The sequence below is a fragment of the Siphateles boraxobius genome, unplaced genomic scaffold (genome assembly GCF_051911475.1).
Source record: "Siphateles boraxobius isolate OS27281-9 unplaced genomic scaffold, OSU_SipBor_1 7, whole genome shotgun sequence".
NCBI lineage: Eukaryota > Metazoa > Chordata > Actinopteri > Cypriniformes > Leuciscidae > Siphateles > Siphateles boraxobius.
The window spans coordinates 22,953,186-22,971,610 of record NW_027509197.1 but is presented as its reverse complement, the minus strand read 5'-3'; the positions used below and the strand labels follow the sequence as shown (position 1 = coordinate 22,971,610).

The 18,425-nt window shown below is 40.0% G+C and overlaps 1 protein-coding gene and 1 long non-coding RNA gene across 2 annotated transcripts in view; one reads left to right on the top strand and one right to left on the bottom strand.

Moving 5' to 3' along the window:
• The window catches only part of LOC143723180 (uncharacterized), a 292,525-nt gene that overhangs the window by 201,386 nt on the left and 72,714 nt on the right, over window positions 1–18,425 (bottom strand). The gene's annotated exons all lie outside the window — the stretch shown is intronic.
• The window catches only part of epb41l5 (erythrocyte membrane protein band 4.1 like 5), a 74,282-nt gene that overhangs the window by 41,967 nt on the left and 13,890 nt on the right, over window positions 1–18,425 (top strand). The window contains exons 4-16 of the mRNA XM_077215176.1: window positions 5,383–5,425; window positions 5,910–5,988; window positions 6,074–6,118; window positions 6,479–6,531; window positions 7,621–7,741; window positions 8,063–8,150; window positions 8,264–8,352; window positions 8,922–9,012; window positions 10,684–10,853; window positions 11,819–11,925; window positions 12,300–12,318; window positions 14,043–14,082; window positions 16,056–16,180. Of these exons, the coding sequence (XP_077071291.1) occupies window positions 5,383–5,425; window positions 5,910–5,988; window positions 6,074–6,118; window positions 6,479–6,531; window positions 7,621–7,741; window positions 8,063–8,150; window positions 8,264–8,352; window positions 8,922–9,012; window positions 10,684–10,853; window positions 11,819–11,925; window positions 12,300–12,318; window positions 14,043–14,082; window positions 16,056–16,180 (1,070 nt within the window). The remainder of the gene's footprint in view (window positions 1–5,382; window positions 5,426–5,909; window positions 5,989–6,073; window positions 6,119–6,478; window positions 6,532–7,620; window positions 7,742–8,062; window positions 8,151–8,263; window positions 8,353–8,921; window positions 9,013–10,683; window positions 10,854–11,818; window positions 11,926–12,299; window positions 12,319–14,042; window positions 14,083–16,055; window positions 16,181–18,425) is intronic.

Here is an 18,425-nt window from a genome sequence, read left to right as displayed (position 1 = left end):
ATGGGGAGCGTTTTATTAACGCCCTGTGTTTCGTGATGACACTTAAACGCACAGGCGGGACCCGGGGGAAGGTTTGTGTTAGCAAGCGTGAGCGCTCTCTGGCGGGCACGAGACTTACGTTCATAAGCTTTTTTGATCGTGTAACAGAGCGGGCAGATAGTGGGCACAGACCTGTGGACACATTTCTTACATTCAACACTCGAGCGGCTTTTCTGCGCTTTATGAGAGTGTGCTCTGTGAGTGACACGGGATTTTGAGTGCTTATGTGTAGGGGTGAACACTGGGGCGTGGGCACATTCACTACACTTAAAACACTGACGGCGTGAGCCGGACCAGACATTATACTCTTTTTGAGATTTCTCTGGGTCGCCGTGAAAACGGCGTTTGTGTGCAGGCGAGAGGGTGAATAAACCGGCTCGTTGGCTGCTAGTTGAACCACTGCAGTAGCCTGTTCGAAGTGGACTGACAGGGAAATGAACTTTGACGGCGGTCCGGCCGCAGCGGGACACGCGCGTCTTTTCTCTCCCGCTGTTAGGAGGGCTTCGCGTGCTCAGACTTCAGCGTGAGCCTTTGCCGAGGCCCTCTGGGGGGCGGCGGTCTGCGACGGCTGTCTGAGCGCGATCTAGGGCGGCCGCCCTGACGTCGCTGCGAAGGCTGATGCTGAGGCTGTGCTGGACGCTGGGTGCTGGTTCGCACAGGAGGCTGGCTTTGTCTCTCGCGAGAGCGGCCTGTGGCGGAACTCGAGCGTCGCGGCAGGAAGAGGTTCATGGCCTGCGTGGTCTTTTGCACCATAGAGAAGTGGTCAACAATCCCGTTCACCGCTGGGCCGAAGAGACCAGTGGGGGAAAGCGGCGCGTTCAGAAAGGTGGCTCGCTCAGTTTCCCTCATATCCGCGAGCGTTAACCAGAGGTGCCTCTCCGTCACGGTTAACGCGGCCATGGCTCGTCCGATGGCCTGGGCTGCAGCTTTGGTGGCGCGGAGAGAAAGATCCGTCGCGCTTCTCAAATCCGTAACCGCAGCTGGGTCCTGGCCCTTCTCATCCCATTCTCGGAGGAGGTCGGCTTGCAGGATCTGAAGCACAGCCATCGAGTGTAGAGCAGACGCGGCCTGGCCGGAGGCGGCATAAGCGCGGCCGACCAAGGCGGAAGTGGCTCTGCAGGCTTTAGACGGGAGGGCTGACCGTGACCGCCATCTCGCGGAGGGCGGGCAAAGGTGCGCTGCGACCGCCTCTTCCACAGGGGGAATCGCTGTGTACCCTTTCTCGGCGGCGCCGTCCACTCGGGAGAGCGACGCGGAGGCCTGTGACTGAAGTCTAGCCGAAAAAGGCGAATTCCACGACTTCGTCAGCTCCGCATGAAGTTCCGGCAGGAATGGAGCGGGCCTGGTTTCTGAAACTGCGCGGCGGCGACTTTGAAGGAAGCAGCCGTCGAGCCTGTTCGGCGCGGGTTCCTTCGGCAGCGACCACTCGAGCCCGAGACGGTCGACAGCTTGCGTCAGCAGGCGCATAAGTTCCGCGTCAGCTCCAGCGCGGGTACGGGCGGATTCCTGGATTGACGAGGAGGCGGAGTGAAGCGACCATTCCTCGCTGTCTGATGCCAGGATAGAGCAGCAGTCTTTTGTGGCGTGTCCCACGGACTCATCCTCCGAAGTGACTGCAGTGAGGCTCGCAAGCGGCAGCTGCGCGTCAGTGAGGAGAGGTGGGGAAGGCGAGAGCGAGGCTCGAGGGAGGTTCTCCGGCGAGCGCGTCGCTGTGGCCACAGGTTCCGGCTGTCTCAGGGAACGGCGCTTCTTTCTGCGCGGTCCCACAGGAGGCGGAGTGACTGCTGTGGTGTTGAACGCTTCGAGTCGAGCCCGCAGGGTCGACAGCGGAAGCTCCTCACAGAGCTCGCAGCCCCCGGACGCGAGGGCGAGCTCTGCGTGTTCCAGGCCCAGGCAGAGAGCGCAGATCAGGTGGCGGTCTCCGGCGCTGAGCGGGGCTTTACACTAGCCGCAGGAAGTGCGAGGCATCTTTAATAAGACGCTCGCTGCTCTTTTAGAATGATTTGCAAAAAAGGATACGTCGCCGGATAGCGTAGCTCGCACGGATGGCTGAAGGTGGCGAAGACGGCCGGCTTCCTCAGCGCGGTCCTAAGCTGGCTGTTCGCTGTTCGACGGCGGCGGTGGCTTCTCTCAAATCCAGCGATGCGAAGAGCTCGCTGAAGAGTCGAAAAATCAGAGAATTCAGCCTACAGCCCCTATTTTATACGCTAAGCCACGCCTATCTGGTGGGCTGTGACGCTATAAAGGCGCGGGCGCCCTTCATTGGGCGTGACGTCACGCCGGGCGCACTGGTAGGCTGCAGCAGTTGCCCGCAGGGCAGCCAATGAGCACGCGAGATGGCCTGCTCTAGGTCTGCTAGCTGCTGCACTGCGTTGACAAGTTATACAAAATTAAGGATAATTTTTTGGCTTCAGTATCGAGAAGATGAATCTTTCCCGTAGCGTAAGCTAAACTTACGCAATACGAGAGAACCTCTCGTAAGAGAACAAATTATTACAGTCATTGTTTAAATGTTTATATTCCACCAAAAAATGTAAGTAGAAACTTATTTCTGTGGATATAGAAAAAGTTTATATAAAAATCGTCTTATGTAAAAATGTAAATTATTATCCTGAGAAATTTTAATTATTTGAGTATTGATTATTAAATAAATTAATAACTCATTATTCCAATAATTCATTGGCTAGCACACGTTAGGCTTGCTACGGTAGTCGGTGTTACCGGTGTTACACGGTGTTCAGTCGCAACACCGGTTTCATCACTTGCCCACTGCGACACTGCGGTGAAAAAACAATTTTTTTTTTAAAGCGTTAAAATATTTAACGCAATTACGCAGTATCCGTTTTTTTCCGGTCACCCGTTGACTAGCGTTGTATGATCACGCTCTTATTAATGTGAATGCTTTTAAGTGCGACAAGACTAAAGAGACCGCGCTATAAGTCCTGCCTATTACACACACACGCGCGAGACCCACAGAAAAGACGCGCTTCAGTATCGAGTTCTCTTTTGGGCTTCAACAAACCATAACACACACAAATTATGCCAACATTTCCGTTTTGTCGAGTGTCTTCATAAGAGCAGTATTAAATGATTTAAATAAAGTCTTAAATTAACGCAGAGATTTGTGAGAAAATGGGATGCGTGTCAGATCGCGTCTCTGTCAGCAGCGGCTGGTCTTAAAGTGTCACTAATGTTAATCAAAGAACAAAAGTAAGAGAGTAAATTACTCACTCAGACACGGAGCCAGGATGATTATTATACCAGTAGCCTAATAATCATGAATGCACTCGGCTATATTTTAACACATCTCCGTCGAGTGCACATGAAGTGCAGTGAAATTCAGCAATCTATGGCGTTTCCTGATGGATCATGTTTGTTCGTTAACTTCATTTTATACGTGCAACTCACATAGCCTAAAAGGACACTGACAACGCGCTGACAGACAGGACAGAGCAGGTAATACTTAATATGGAACAGTCTCAACTTTCAAATTTGGTCAGTCAAAGAAAATGATACAATAAATAGGCCTACCGTTTTGTGGCTCTAATGTGTCGTGGCGTGAGAGATTGCCTCAGTTAAAGCCAAGTTCAAATCCACCGACGTTAATCTACTAACTCTCCTGACTGCTTTGTCGGACAAAATATGGTGGATTTTGATTAGTCAGATCGCATCAAACTCCATGCGAAGGATGAATTGACGATAATTTAAAAGTGAAGTGCACACTGCTGCACCAGCTTTTTATAAGCGATGTAAAAAAAAATCGTTTTCAAATTAGCGCCAATTCAGCGCACAATAACAAAACAGTGTTGCTCCGCACGACCACCAATTATGCATGCCCGTGCAAACTCGCGCATTTTACGTTTGCCTTTAAATTAGTGATTTAAAAGCCCCCGCCGGTGATCCTGGTATTACCGGTGTTGTCACACGTCGATTAACCGGTGGGAAAATATCCTCACCGTCACATCCCTAGTCCACGTGAAAGGGTTTGCAAAATATGTTGTATTTTTTTAATTCCGCTAGGAGCCTCTAGTGCCGCAGAAACTACATACTTTACCTTTAATTAATTGATTATTAAATAAACTTTTTCATTTTCTGAAAGTTTTAATTTATGTGTATAGATACAATTCATGAAATTAATTAAAAAGGTAATATTAATACAATAATACAAAAAAATATATTTTTAAACATTTTCTGTTTTGGGCCAAATGCATCCTTAAGTTTCGGTTTCGGGAAAGAAATTTTATTTCGGTTTCGGGAAAGAAATTTTATTTCGGTTTCGGGAAAGAAATTTTATTTCGGTTTCGGGAAAGAAATTTTATTTCGGTGAATCACTAGTAAAAGTGATGATACATTTTTACTTTTATTCATTTATTGCACACTTTTATCCAAGCTGCTTGTGCATAAAGGGTACTAAAGCATTTCACAAATGAGATTTTTCAGGGGGAGTAAGTTGGAGGTAGGGGGGTTACTAAACCTTGTGTATTAAACTTGATGCGGGGAGCGACTGGCAGCCAGTGAAGTGAGACGAGGAGAGTTTAGCATCCACTCCTAGGATCATCAAAACTGAACACACTGCCTGATGTTGTATGGCAGTCCTCATGACTGGGTGTTCTTCATGATTTGGTTTAAGTCAAACACAACTCCCAAAATTCCTGACAGTTTTGGATGCTGTTTTTATTGCCGTACCTAGCTAAATTTCAGAAGCATTCTAGATTTGGTGCATTCCCTGCTTACATTGTGCAGTAACAACGTTTTCATCTACAATCACTGAAAATCAGGAGCTTTTCCTTAATCACATTGTTAAACATTGCCGTTTCATTTACTTTAACTATTCTGATGGTTTCTTTTGCATAGTAAATAGTCATAAATTATTAACTTTTGTTCAACTGAATAAAAAGAACTTCAGGATGCACATTCTAAAAATGTCATAATTGACACTTCTGTAACTTTAAGAGTGATAGAATATTAAATATGCTAAAGAGGAGAGGACAGAGCTCAGGCTAGTGCGTAGAATGGAAAGAGGGAGGGAAGAGAATGTGAGGAATGTGTGGGAGAGATTGAGACTCTATATTCTTCCATCAGCATGAGTGTCTCCACCCTCCCTCCCTCCCTCCACATTGTTCATGCATCACCCCATTATAGCAGCCCATCTCAATAGACAGGACAGAATTTTCTAGTGCATATGAAACACTTTTTGCCCACCAGCCAAAGCGGCTGATTAATTTTTTATTTATTTTTTTACCAGACATGTTGTAAAATTTTAGTGATGTATACAGAAAATTCAAGGTTTTCCATATTCCCAAACAAGTGATCCATTTCATTTATTTATTTTACATTTTACAGCATTGGCTTGATGTCACCAAAAGCATCAAAAAACAAGTCAAAAGTAAGTAAAATGTTGTTCTCTTCCTGCTGAACTCACTTTTTGTGAAATTATGTTTTGATTATATAAGCAACATTGTGAAGGGTGCTTTGATTAATGATATGATAGAGGCCTGATGCACTCGATACATAGTTGTTCACTCAGAAACTCTGTTTCAAAACTTTGTAGAACAACCTTGTATTGCACTATCTAGGTAAGAAGATCACAATGTTTTGGAATAGAGCAACATTTTTAGTTAGTCTTCCGGAGTACTCTTAGAAATAACTGTTTGTATAAGGTTAATGCTTAACTGTGTATGTGAAGGGCAGGTAATAATGAACCATGAAATGGAAACTGTAGCTCATCACTTGAATAACGTTCATCCTGAAATGCCATTTCTATTCTGCAATCTTTATCATTAACTTTTTATACCACAAAAAGCTGTAAACAAGCCATTTTGCTTTGTTTGACGTGTCTATTTTGCTCTCTGCCTTGTGCCTTGTTTCAGTCGGACCACCATATTGTCTCCACATGAGAGTAAAGTTCTACTCCTCAGAGCCCAACAACTTACATGAAGAGCTAACAAGGTTCATCACATGTTTATACCATTAAAAAACTAAATATTCACTCATTTGTTTTACTTATTTCTTTTATGTTCATTATCTCTTGTAGATATCTTTTTGTTCTACAATTAAAGCAGGACATTCTCAGTGGAAAGTAAGTGAAGTTGTTTCGAATTGTGTCCTTAATGTCAAAACATCCTGACATTTGTCTAATTATTATTACTATTATTTACAAGTTTTATTGTGTGTTCTTGAGCAATCGATTGTCTGTAATGACACATTTCCATTCTTAAACATACGGTGGCCCCAAAATATACTGGTTATGGGTTTCTTTCTTTTTGCCACTGATTTTAGAATTTAAAATTGTATTTCTAAACTATGCAGTTATTAAGGGCATTGCAGTAAAAACCTTTTACATGTAACAGAATCTGTGATCAATTTCTCACTGTAACGAAACACTTGCTTTTTATGAAGACTTTTAGTAAATATGCTTTGATCATCTTGTTTAATCTAGGTTAGAGTGCTCGTTTGAAACAGCAGTGGAGTTGGCTGCGTATGCTTTACAGGGTAAGTGACAGAACTGAATGTTTTTTTTTATTTTATTTCACAAATACTATGATTTATACTACTGTTCAAAAGTTTGGGGTTGGTAAGATTTTGTTTTTGAAAGTCTCTTATGTCAAACAAGACTGCATTTATTTGATTAAAAATACTGTAAAATGTAATGTTGTGAAATATTGTTGTTTTCTATTTTAAAATGTTTTAAAGTGTAATATATTCCTGTGATGGCAAAGAGTTTTCTTCATCATTACTCCAGTCTTCAGTGTCACCTGATCCTTCAGAAATCATTCTAATATGTTAATTTAGTGCTCAAGAACATTTCTTATTATTGTCAATTGTTACTTATTATTGTCAAAGATTTTTTTAAACAAAGTTTTAAGAACAGTATTTAATTGAAATGGACGTTTAAAATAAAAATGATAAAGGTGTGTGTTTACTGTGTGAATAATTTATTTTTCAAAGGTTTGAACAGTAGTGTATATTACAGTATATTACACATTCTTTTCATTTCAAGGGGTCATTTGAACTTTGAAAGTTTTAAGTAACAGAGAGAGAGAGAGAGAGAGAGAGAGAGAGAGAGAGAGGTGACAAAAGATGTGTTTTTGAAAGATTTCTCTTTCATTCTGAAAAGTAAATGACGGCTCATTAGTGTGGGTCTGAAAGCAAGGGCTTATAATCCCCCTCTTTCTACTGTGTTCTGATCTTCTACATAAATGCACAACACACTGCTGGCATTTAGCAGTTTTTTTTAATTTATTTTTTATTTTTATTAGAGCTGTTTTGGAAACACGGTCATGTAATCTCAAGTTTTGAGGGTCATGTGTTTTATCTGTTGGCGAGAATGATTTGTCCTGGTTCTCTCTAATTATGATATCTTCATAATTTCACCACCGTAGCTGCTGTGGAACAATTTCAACTGAGTTGTAACATGACAAAATCTGCAACTTATTGCAATTATGCAATTATTTTCTTCAAAAATGTTACAGATCATGATGGCGCATTCAGTCCTGATAACTCATTTTTATACTTAAAAAAAAAAAATCAGCTAAATGCTACAAACTTTGTTGCTGATCTGTTGCATTTTTTACCTTTCAGCTGAACTGGGGGATTGTGACCCTGCCGAGCACGGACTTGACCTGGTGACAGAATTTCGTTTCACGCCAAACCAGACGGAAGACATGGAAGTAGACATCTACAATGCCTGGAAGGAGTGCAGGTATAAATTATTGAGCTCAATCTATAAAAACATACCTCCTAGTTGCACATTATGACTCCTTTTTAAGTCTGTGCTTAAAGAGGAAATCTAAATTTAAAGCAGGTGGATGAATGACAATGTGTAGGTCATCACCTCTGACTCTTCCTGGATCTCTCCTGTCTACTCAACCAAAGCTCTACTGTTGACCCTGAACACTTCATATGTGATTTATGACTCATCACTGTAACCTCGACCAGCTGTAATCGGCAGCAGATGTGCAGCAGCTCGGGTTGTTTCATTTTCATTACATTTTGTTTTACCGTTCATTTGCTGGTGTTGCAGGGGCCAGACTCCAGCCCAAGCTGAGATAAACTACCTGAATAAGGCCAAATGGCTGGAGATGTATGGGGTCGACATGCATATGGTGAAGGTATGCATTTTTAAAGCATGCAAGAGTTTGTTAAAATCAGGATCTTGAGGGGGGCTCTCTTCAATCCAGATATATCTAGAAACTTATCTGTTCTTTGTTACCTCGTCCTCCAGGCACGTGACGGAAATGAATACAGCCTGGGTCTGACCCCCACTGGCGTGCTTGTGTTTGAGGGGGAAACTAAGATTGGCCTGTTCTTTTGGTAAGTTCTCCCTCACCAGATATTTATAGCTGCAGTGTGTCATTTCTTCACCACTAGCAGCACCAAAGCGGATTTTTACATTTACCAAAAAAGCATTTTTTTCTGAAATAGTTGAGTGAGTTTAACATTTAAAAAACATTTTATCAGCTCAGAGCAATACAAGGGAGTCTATAATACTATAGATTAACAATGGTACATTTATTAAGAGTAGAATATTGAAAGTTAGCTTATTGCACATTACTGTTTTTAATAAAACTTCATTTTATCTGCATATCAATTCAAGCTCAATGCTTTACTGTTAAATTTCCAATAAACAAACATGTAATATTATTAGTAACTACACTTATTAATGCAAAACAATAGTAATTTAAAGATTAAATTAACTTTATGATAAATTTTCCCCTAGCGTTACCAAATCAGGTGCTGGCGCCAACATCTGTAGAACTTAGTGGCACCGGTGCTACTGCTCTCAAATGTTAGTCTGGAGACCTGTCTAACTGTTCTGTCATACTTCAGTAAATGTAGTGACGATGGCCATTTTATCTAAAGCAAACTGGTTGTCTGCACAGGCCCAAGATCACACGTTTGGACTTTAAGAAGAGCAAACTCACCCTGGTGGTAGTGGAGGATGATGAACAGGTAATGCAGGAGACAGAAGAGGTAAAGAAACATTTCGCACACACAGACACGCACACACATACAGTTGACATGTGATCTGCTTGTGAGGGGTGATTGAAAATAGTATGCACTCAGTTTGGTGTATAGCTGGTATTATCATGCATCTTAAATCTCCTGTGAACACTTCTGATAAATGCAATAACACATTGTGAGGCATGGGTCTTCGTGCATCCAAAAACTAACCAGTTTGTGTGTGTCTGTCTGTCTGTCTGTCTGTCTGTGTGTCTCTGTCTGTGTGCGTGGGGGTCTCTCTGTCTGTCTGTCTGTGTGTGTGGGTGGGGGGGGGTCTCTGTGTGTGTGTTCTTGCTGAGACTGTTGGCATCTATCCAGCACGAGTTAATAAACGACGGTTCTCACTCCCTTCAGGCATGCCTGGCATCTGAAGCACTACACGCTTAATAAATCACTGGTGCTGTGAATGAGAACAGAAACTACCCATCACTCTAATTTTGAACATATACAATAACAATGTCAGTTATGACACATGGTGTCAGACAGCAAACAAAAATGTATTTTGATGGGGGCTTGGGTTTGGTGCATTGCAGTATGGGGTTCTGTTGAGTCTGGAAGTCTGTTGTAATTATTTCCAGCATGAGTTCATCCAGTTGATTGTGACCAGTAATAAAATTGTTTGTTATAGAAAGGTATCCCTATAGGATGCAATTAGTAGTCTTTGTCCTGTATGCGATTATACAAGTTCTCCCTGAGATGTATGTCATTGATCACTGCATACTGACTCCCCCAGACTCCATAGGTCTTTGAAGTTGAATTGCTGATAAAAAACTCAGTCAGACTTTGATTTGCTTAGAGCAGATTGAGCAATTGGTATTTTCTGGATGTACCTTAGTTTTCTGTCTTTGCAATCGCAAAGGCAGCAAATTAATTAAATACATGCTCTTCATGTTTCAGAGTGAAGCTCTGCATTGTGTTAATTTACACCCATTGAGCTCATGATCTTGTGTTCTCAGTGTCTTGGAGCCACTTGTTTTGCAGTAAACTGCTTAAAACGTATTTGGGAACGCAACATGCACTAGCCATCAAGTTTGTACTAGCCAAACTTGTAATGAAAAGCACTTATAAAAAACAGCTGTTGTCAACAAAAGAGAAGCTTTAAGGTCTCCATGTGTGTGTATATATATTTTGTTTTTTTTTGGCCAAAATAAAAGCTATGGTAATTAAATTTGTTATTTTATAATCTTATTGATATACAATAGAACATTTTTGTGCTAAATTGTAGAGCCTTACAAACAACCACAGAAAACCTGAAGCTTTTTTTAAAAGAAAAAAGAAAAACACATTTTTTGCAAATCGCAACTGCATTTTTTATCTTAAAAATTAGAAATTTTCTCTAAATTACAGCGCTAATAGCACTCAGAAATAATAGCTGAATGGCTACTGAGCTTTTTGTGTACCCTTAAAGATAACTCTGTCTAGCCCAAATAAGCTTCTGTTAATTATGTAACAAAAGAGTCTAATCTAGTGATAACCTTTCCTAAAGGTTGAGCCTACATGTTCTCAACATTGTTCTCAGCTTGTTCTTGAGTTTACTTTTGTTTATGCCCTCTACATTATTAAACCATTCATTCTGTGCTTTTGCCATACCAATGGATGAATTAATAGTACATTGCTCTTACATTTTGTACTCCGCCGTAGGGGAAAGAGCAAGAGCACACGTTCGTCTTCCGCATGGACCACCCGAAGGCCTGCAAGCACCTGTGGAAGTGTGCCATAGAGCACCATGCCTTCTTCCGCCTACGTGGACCCGTCCAGAAAAGCTCAGCCCGCTCCGGGTTTATCAGAATGGGCTCACGTTTCAGATACAGGTGAGTTTTTCTTCAGTTAATTAATCATTCATCCATTGTGAGTTTCTGGCAGATAATAAAACAGGGAAAAGAAATTCTACTGACATAGGACAATGACTTAGAAACTTAGCACACACTAAAATTACTCAAACTGAACTTAAGCAACTGCATGGCAATGTCTTGGTGCTGACCCACAACAAGCATTGTAGCAATGAGTTTTGCAGGGGCAAGCACCTCCAAAATATATTTTAGACTACTTGGTTACTTGCTATTGTTGAAAGCAGCCACTAATTTTGTGTAATTTAAATTTGGTGAAGCAAATTAATAGCATCACATGTCTGCTTTTGCTCATACAATGGCTTCAGTAGAGGCACATGTTAGAGTTTGTGCATTTTGGGTAATGTGTATTTTGGGTAATGTGTATTTAGTATAATAAACCCATTATAATCATGCCCAGTGGTCAGTTGAATGTTTTGTCTTTTTGCCTGGATGGAGATAAGACTTCCTGTTTTTCATAGGTCCTCTTTACAATATCTGCTGCTAAGTTGTAAATCGTAGCATGGTCTGGTTTAAACGTGTATGTGTGTGTGTCCTTACTATGGAATTGCATCTTATCTCCAGCTGCCAGCCTGGAGCTTTGACGCTGTCCAGTTTGGCTTCCTATTGGCCAGGCTTTTTTTATGCCTGCCTTTTATTTTCACACTTATCCAGGCTTAAGAATTAACCTATTTTTATGTTAATGTGTTCTTTATTTTCCCCTGTGTGGTCTGATTGTCTAATTTTTTTGTTAATTTGTTTGCTAATGCTGGTTGGTCTGCTTATCCTCCAAGGAACAGGGGCATTACTCTTTCCAATGCATTTAGACTTTCATTGCTCTAAGCCCATAAAAGTAAATTTCTGCAGTCTTATCGAGTCAGCAGGGATTTATCATGAAGGTTTTAAAGATATGCGTGTAATTGACGTTCATTTCTTTTATTTGTGGAAAGTGGGAAGACAGAATATCAGACAACTAAGGGCAACAAAACTAGACGGTCTGCCTCGTTTGAAAGACGACCAAGTCGTCGTTATTCTAGAAGGACTATGCAGAACAGAGGTGAGAAAATAAACTGTTCAGTGTTGGGGATTAAAACTGCGTAATGTTATAACACTGCCAACCTTTTCAGTAACATGGTATTCTCAGGTTTAAGACATGTAGTTGTTTTATTTAATGGCCCCAACAAGTAATAGCCCGATGAATTTCAATGTACCAGTCATTACTTGTTGTCCCTTTGCAGCATTTTTTTGTTCATTTTTGCCTCCTATAAATAGTTATAATGTAATCTGCTTTTGTTTTTTAGCAGCTCCTTCAAATAGTTTAGTCTTCCCCAGCACGGTTTCAGCTACATATACATAATTCTGTTGTGACTTCAGATTTATATGATCTTGCATAATACCATGCTCATTCTTTTTTTGTTTGTTTCCCTGCAGGTCCTAACAGATCCTTAGAGTAAGTATTTTACACTGCTGCATTGTGAAATGGAATTAAAATTTTTCTCTTGTATAGTGATGAGGTGACTTCCACTTTCAACATCAGTCACAAAGAATGTGTCATTTGAAAGCATACCAACAATCTGTTCAGGGCTGTTCACTGCTTCTATGGACTCAATCGTGATTCTATATTAGTGTGTAGTATTACTATATTTGTGTTGTAGTAACTGTTTATGAACTATGAAAGATTTAAAGGAGGTTTAATGTAATGAGGGTCTCTACATACAAACCGAAACACTGAGAACTTTGTAAGTGTACAGACAGTTTAATAATAATATACTTTATAAAGACAGTACCATTGCGGAGCCATCTTTGGGAAACAGCCTCGACCAGTCGAACCACGAACGCCGTGCTACGAGCTGAACTGTGACTTGGAATCTCACAGTTCAGCTCACTTAGACCAGCGTTAGTGGTTCGACTGGTCGAGGCTGTTTCCCAAAGATGGCTCCGCAATGGTACTGTCTTTATAAAGTATATTATTATTAAACTGTCTGTACACTTAAAAAGTTCTCAGTGCTTCGGTTTGCATGTAGAGACCCTCATTAAGCTACCGTGTTAGTGTGGGGCTATTTTGAGCCTTGTTAGTGGTATTAACTAGCGATCTCTTTTTACTTATTATATGCCCCATATAGTAGCGTTATAAGCTAAACAGTTTTTAGAGATAAAACTCTTTACACTCGATTATCATGAAAACAAATCCCAGAGAACAGTCGTCTCGGTATCAATGTGTTATTACACCCCAGGTTCATTTTGCGCCGGAGTTCTCCTTTAATTTCCAGAGCCTTTTTACATTTTATTTTATACCAACATGCTGTCAAAACATAACTAGGGTCTTTTGAGTTAATTTCTTAACATGATTTGAAATTAATATAGGATATGAAGTACTACTACTACTATTTTACTTAATTCTTATTCTAGGGGAAAAGTGCTTTACTAGTCTGTCAGTAAAGACATGCTGTCAGACTGAAAGCCTTATAAGTACCCCTACTTGGACTGTGATTCAGAGTTAAAGATGCAAATTAGTGCTGATTTATAAGGAGTTTTTCAAAACTTTGCTGTGACTAATACGATTTAGAAATATTTGTTGTTCCTGTGGCACACTATACGTTTTAATGTTTTAATGACAGCGAGGAGTGCTAGGCGCATGACAATTCCTCTTTAAGCTAAATGGCAGAATTAAATATTTCTTGCGAGAACAATAATTAATGATGTTCACTTGACTCTGATATTATGGCAGGCACTGTTGGATTAGTTCGGTGGTAGAACGGTCCATTGGGCAGTTTGAAAAGGTCTGATGACAGTTATGTTCAGCCACTGCTATTGATTTCGTGTTCAGTTAGACAGTAGCCTAATAATACTGTAGCTCCTGTGATCTTGATCCTGGGAAGAAGACGGGGATACATGTACGCGCAATCTTCAGCTGACTGGGTTTTCTAAAGGGAACTTGTGCATATTTTTAGGATGAAATTTACAGAATGTTTTGAACATGAGGCCCCTGGTCACATGCTGAAACAACATCAGGAATGTCTTGGCTCATGCTGATCCAGTGTTGGTTTGACATGGCCATGTTTTGTGGTCACCTCTATAAAGGGTCCATCTATGTGCTGCCTACTGAAGTCAGTCAACAGTAGCTCATAAACCCCGACATAGGTTAAATATCACTTACATTTTCTCTCTCCACAGTAACCACAATAACGGAGTGAGCACAAGCTTTGAAACAAAGGTAGTACATCCTTGCAGTTATCTTACAAAAATATATACTTTTGTAATGTTTGCCAATGTTGTTTTATTTATTCTTTTATTGTTTGTTTCAATCGTACATTGAAAGAAATGTCACGTCATATTTCACTCCAAACTTGAAGAAAAGGATTGCATATGAGTGAACTAAAGAGATCTCAAAGTAATGCAAAAAGTCTGGACACTTTAAAAAAGATAGTAACATGCATAACTGTTTAAAGTTTAGGGGTCAGTAAGAATTGTTTAATACTTTTATTCAGCAAGGATGCTTTAAAAATGTGACCATAATTTTTGTTACATTTCTGTTTCAAACAAATGCTTTTCTTTTCAACTTTCTATTCATCAAAGATTCCTGAAAAAAAGGTAATGGTTTCTACAAAAATATTAAGCAGCATAACTGTTTCCACCTTGATAAGAATGTTACTGTATGGAGCTAGAAATGTGTCTTTATTACATGCGAGAAAATAAATGATCTGAGAGAAAAAAAAAGTTTGAGAGAAAAAGTTATCACACTGATAGTAAAAAAGCATTTCATGAGAGAAAAAATAATATTTGAGAGAAAAAGTTTTCATACCAATAGCAAAAAATAATATTTGGGACTAAAAAAAGTTTTGAGAGAAAGTATTTTCTCATAGAACATAAAAAAAAATTGTCATGGGCGTGGCCACGTTCTTTTTTTCATTTTGGAACGTTCCTATTGGCCAGTCGGTAAGCATCGTCTTGTCTTGGGAGTCGAACTGAATCATTACACCATTGTTCGCGTTCGGTTCACCTAGATAGATGCCTCCTCTGCCTTAGAGCTTAGATTCTCTGCCCGATGTCGGGTCGATATTTCCCGTCACTATCCTCAGGCCGGGCCTTTGATCTAGAGACGCAAAAGAGTGCGGTGCGGGACTAGATTTGATGGCCGAGTGCGAGCGCGGACACCACTGTAATGCACTGCACTCACTAGTGTCCGTGCTCAACTAAGGCAGAGGCGGCATCTATCTAGTTGAACCGAACAATGGTGTAATGATTCAGTTCGACTCCCAAGACAAGACGATGCTCACCCGACTGGCCAATAGGAACGTTCCAAAAAGAACGTGGCCCCACCCATGACACAATTTTCACAGCTAAAGCAAAATCCTGACACGAGAGCAAACAATTGCATCAAGAGCAAAGAAAAGCGTTTGAGAAACAATTTTTTTTTTTTTTTTAGAGAAAATGTTTTCACACTGATAGCAAAAAATACATATTTGAGATTTTTTTTCAAAGTATTTTAAGAGAGATTTTTTTTCTCAGAAATAATTTTAAAACGTTGAAATTTATATTTTTTGAAAATACTTTCTTAAACTTTTTTTAGTCTCAAATATTATTTTTTGCTATTGGTATGAACTTTTTCTCTCATATTTTTTTCTCTCATGAAATGCTTTTTTGCTATCAGTGTGATTAACTTTTTCTCTCAAACTTTTTTTTTCTTCTCTGAGATCATTTATTTTCTCGCATGTAATAAAGACACAATTCTAGCTCCATATTACTGCACCAAGTGTGCACCAGTAATGGCTGGGTAATTCGATTAATGGCTGCACAAAATTCAGCATTGCCATCACAGAAACAAATTACATTTTAAAATATATCAAAACACTTATTTTAAATGGCAACGTTTCTGTTTTTGATCAAATAAATGCAGCTTTGCTGAGCATAAGAGAAAAATATCTTACCAACCCCAAACTTGCAAAAATGCACATCACAATTTGAGTAATATAAATAAATGTTAAATATAAATTTGGCCACTTAAAAGAAACTTGACCCATTAATTATATCAATAAATGAGTCAGGAAGTTCACACTGAGTATCTCTAACTAGTTTGATTTGAACTTGATTTTTTTTTTATCATGCATTCACATGTTTGGTTTGGCAATGCTATTTTGCTTTGAGTGTTTTTGTACCTAAATGCAGCCCACACGCATCTTTCCTCAGCCCCCCCAAACACGGCCTCCCTGGTCCGGTGTGCCTGTGGTCAGCCCCCCACCCTCAGCACCAGGTTCTATGGAAATCGAAACCCTCCCCAGAAGCCCTGGTGGCAGCCAATCGGACAAGAGGAGGTGAGCTTCTCACAATTTTAATGCAATAAGACCTCTAAGCAGGTTAATCTGATTCCCTGCTGTTACTTCAGGCCCCCGCACAGCCAGTTAAACATCACTTTGGCAGAGTGCAACACTTGTGCAACACGTATAAAGGATATGTTTGGGCTGTTTGGTCCTGCTGGTAGTGTGTTGGTGTGAGGTTGTGGTGCTGGCTGGTGACTGGTGTTGATGGTGCTTCATGCTGTTTAGCTTTGACGTTGAGCAGATGGCTGCTTCAGCACAGGAGAAAACGCCTACTGGGCTGACAACATACAAACTCTCTCTTGACGTGAAAGGCCTGTCTTTATCTATTGCTTTCCCCCTTGTCGTGCTCTATCTCCTGAGGCTGTCTTTGTGGTTATTGTGCTGTGCAGAGCTTTGCCTTAAACTTGAAATATTGAAAAGAAATTAAATCGGAAAGTGGGATTATTATGTGAGTGTTGGATATGTTGTCCTGTCTTATGAAAAAAATGATCCTCGTTCCTTAATGTTCTAGTTTTTTTTTTCTAAACTTTGTTGTAGTCTGATGTTCTGAAACCCCAGTGGCCTTTTCATAAGGCAAGGTATGTACACTCCTGTTTTCAACCCTTCATACACTCTCTTTAACCAATCAGTGCATTTCTGAGGGATTTCTTGTGATTGGCTTTGTATCAATTGTTTTTTTCTCGGGCTGGGAAAATCAGTATCAACATCAGTTCTGCTATTGCTTGATTATAGTCCAAACCAACCAACCAAATCAGTAGGGTGCCTGTGATCTCAGATGGACCAATAGAATGGTGTGTTGTAACTGCCAGATAAAGCAGTGGGCTCTCTGTTTTTGGCTTTGTGACTGTCCTGTCCTCTCCTTCATCAAACCTGAAACTAATTCAAAGGTAGAATCAACACATACAAGTGGATATCCCTTCTCCACTCCTTTCTGATGACAATTTCTCACTTTTGTTCTTCTTATCTGAATTGATGCTTTAGTCCTATTAATGCTCCTCACTAACCAAACAAAACCCCCTTCTACCTAACCTAGTAAACAGACTAAAAATGTTTACTGTGTATGTTGTAAAATGTATGTTTTGAAGTCATTCAGCCCTCTTGTATTGTCACCTTACATCTGTCTTACCATCTGCTCCCCCATGACGTTGTTTTCCCATTGATCCATTTACTTTGCTACATATTTCTGTGCAATAATAAAGTTATATTTAATTTAACAATTATAATAATATTGTAGTATTAATACTAGTAACAATTATTTTATTATTATTAATTAGTCTCAATAATAGTAAAAATATTAATTTTGCTTCTTAACACAATGTTTAACTCATGAATAGTAAGCTATGAAAAATTCCCCAAATAATGACTCTGTTTCACTGAGTGATATGGATTCAAACTGATATTTTGTTTGAAGATTGATTTGCGAATCTGTTAAACTAATGGTGCGTCTCAATCAGCTCCCTAGTCCAGTAGTCAGGGCACTGATCACGGAATTAATTTAAAGGATGTCTCAATCGTAAAATCCTGCAGTGCACTGAAAGGTTCGCTCCCTAAAAAGTCCCACAATGTACCGTGAAAACCAGGAAGCACCAATGCTCACTATGTCCTTAACGGAAGTTCTAAAGCGCGAAACATAAATCACGTGAGCCAACTCAACATAACGACATGCGATAGAATTTTTTTTAAATACAAACCATTAGGGTTTAGCATAAACATTAGGGCTGTAACGATACGCAATATAAAATCGAAATTGCGATACTCAGGTCCACGAACCGGTATCGCGATGTGAGAAGTCAGAATCGCGACACACCCCTTCCAACTCCCAGAGTTATCCTTCCCGTCCAGATCCAATGCTTCAACATCTTTAAATTACTATTAGTATTATTTGAAGTTAACATTATAAAATACGTAGACCTACACCACAAAACTAGTTGAGGATAAATTATTTAAAATTTGGCAATTTCAGCGTTATGGACGTGAAATTTGCAGCCGAAACTTGAAATATATATTCTCAGAAAATGCATTTAATACCAATATATTGACACTTCTGTTTATATATCCATAGCCTACTCCCTTAATGAAGTCCAGTACATGTCCAGACATTAGAAAAATATACGTCCACACATGCATTTTATATTTAATATGAGGGAAATACACACGCGTACACGGACGCGACAAAACATCTTTAATTTTTACGTGGCAAATTTTTTTTTTTTTTAATAATTCTGTAAATTACACTGAA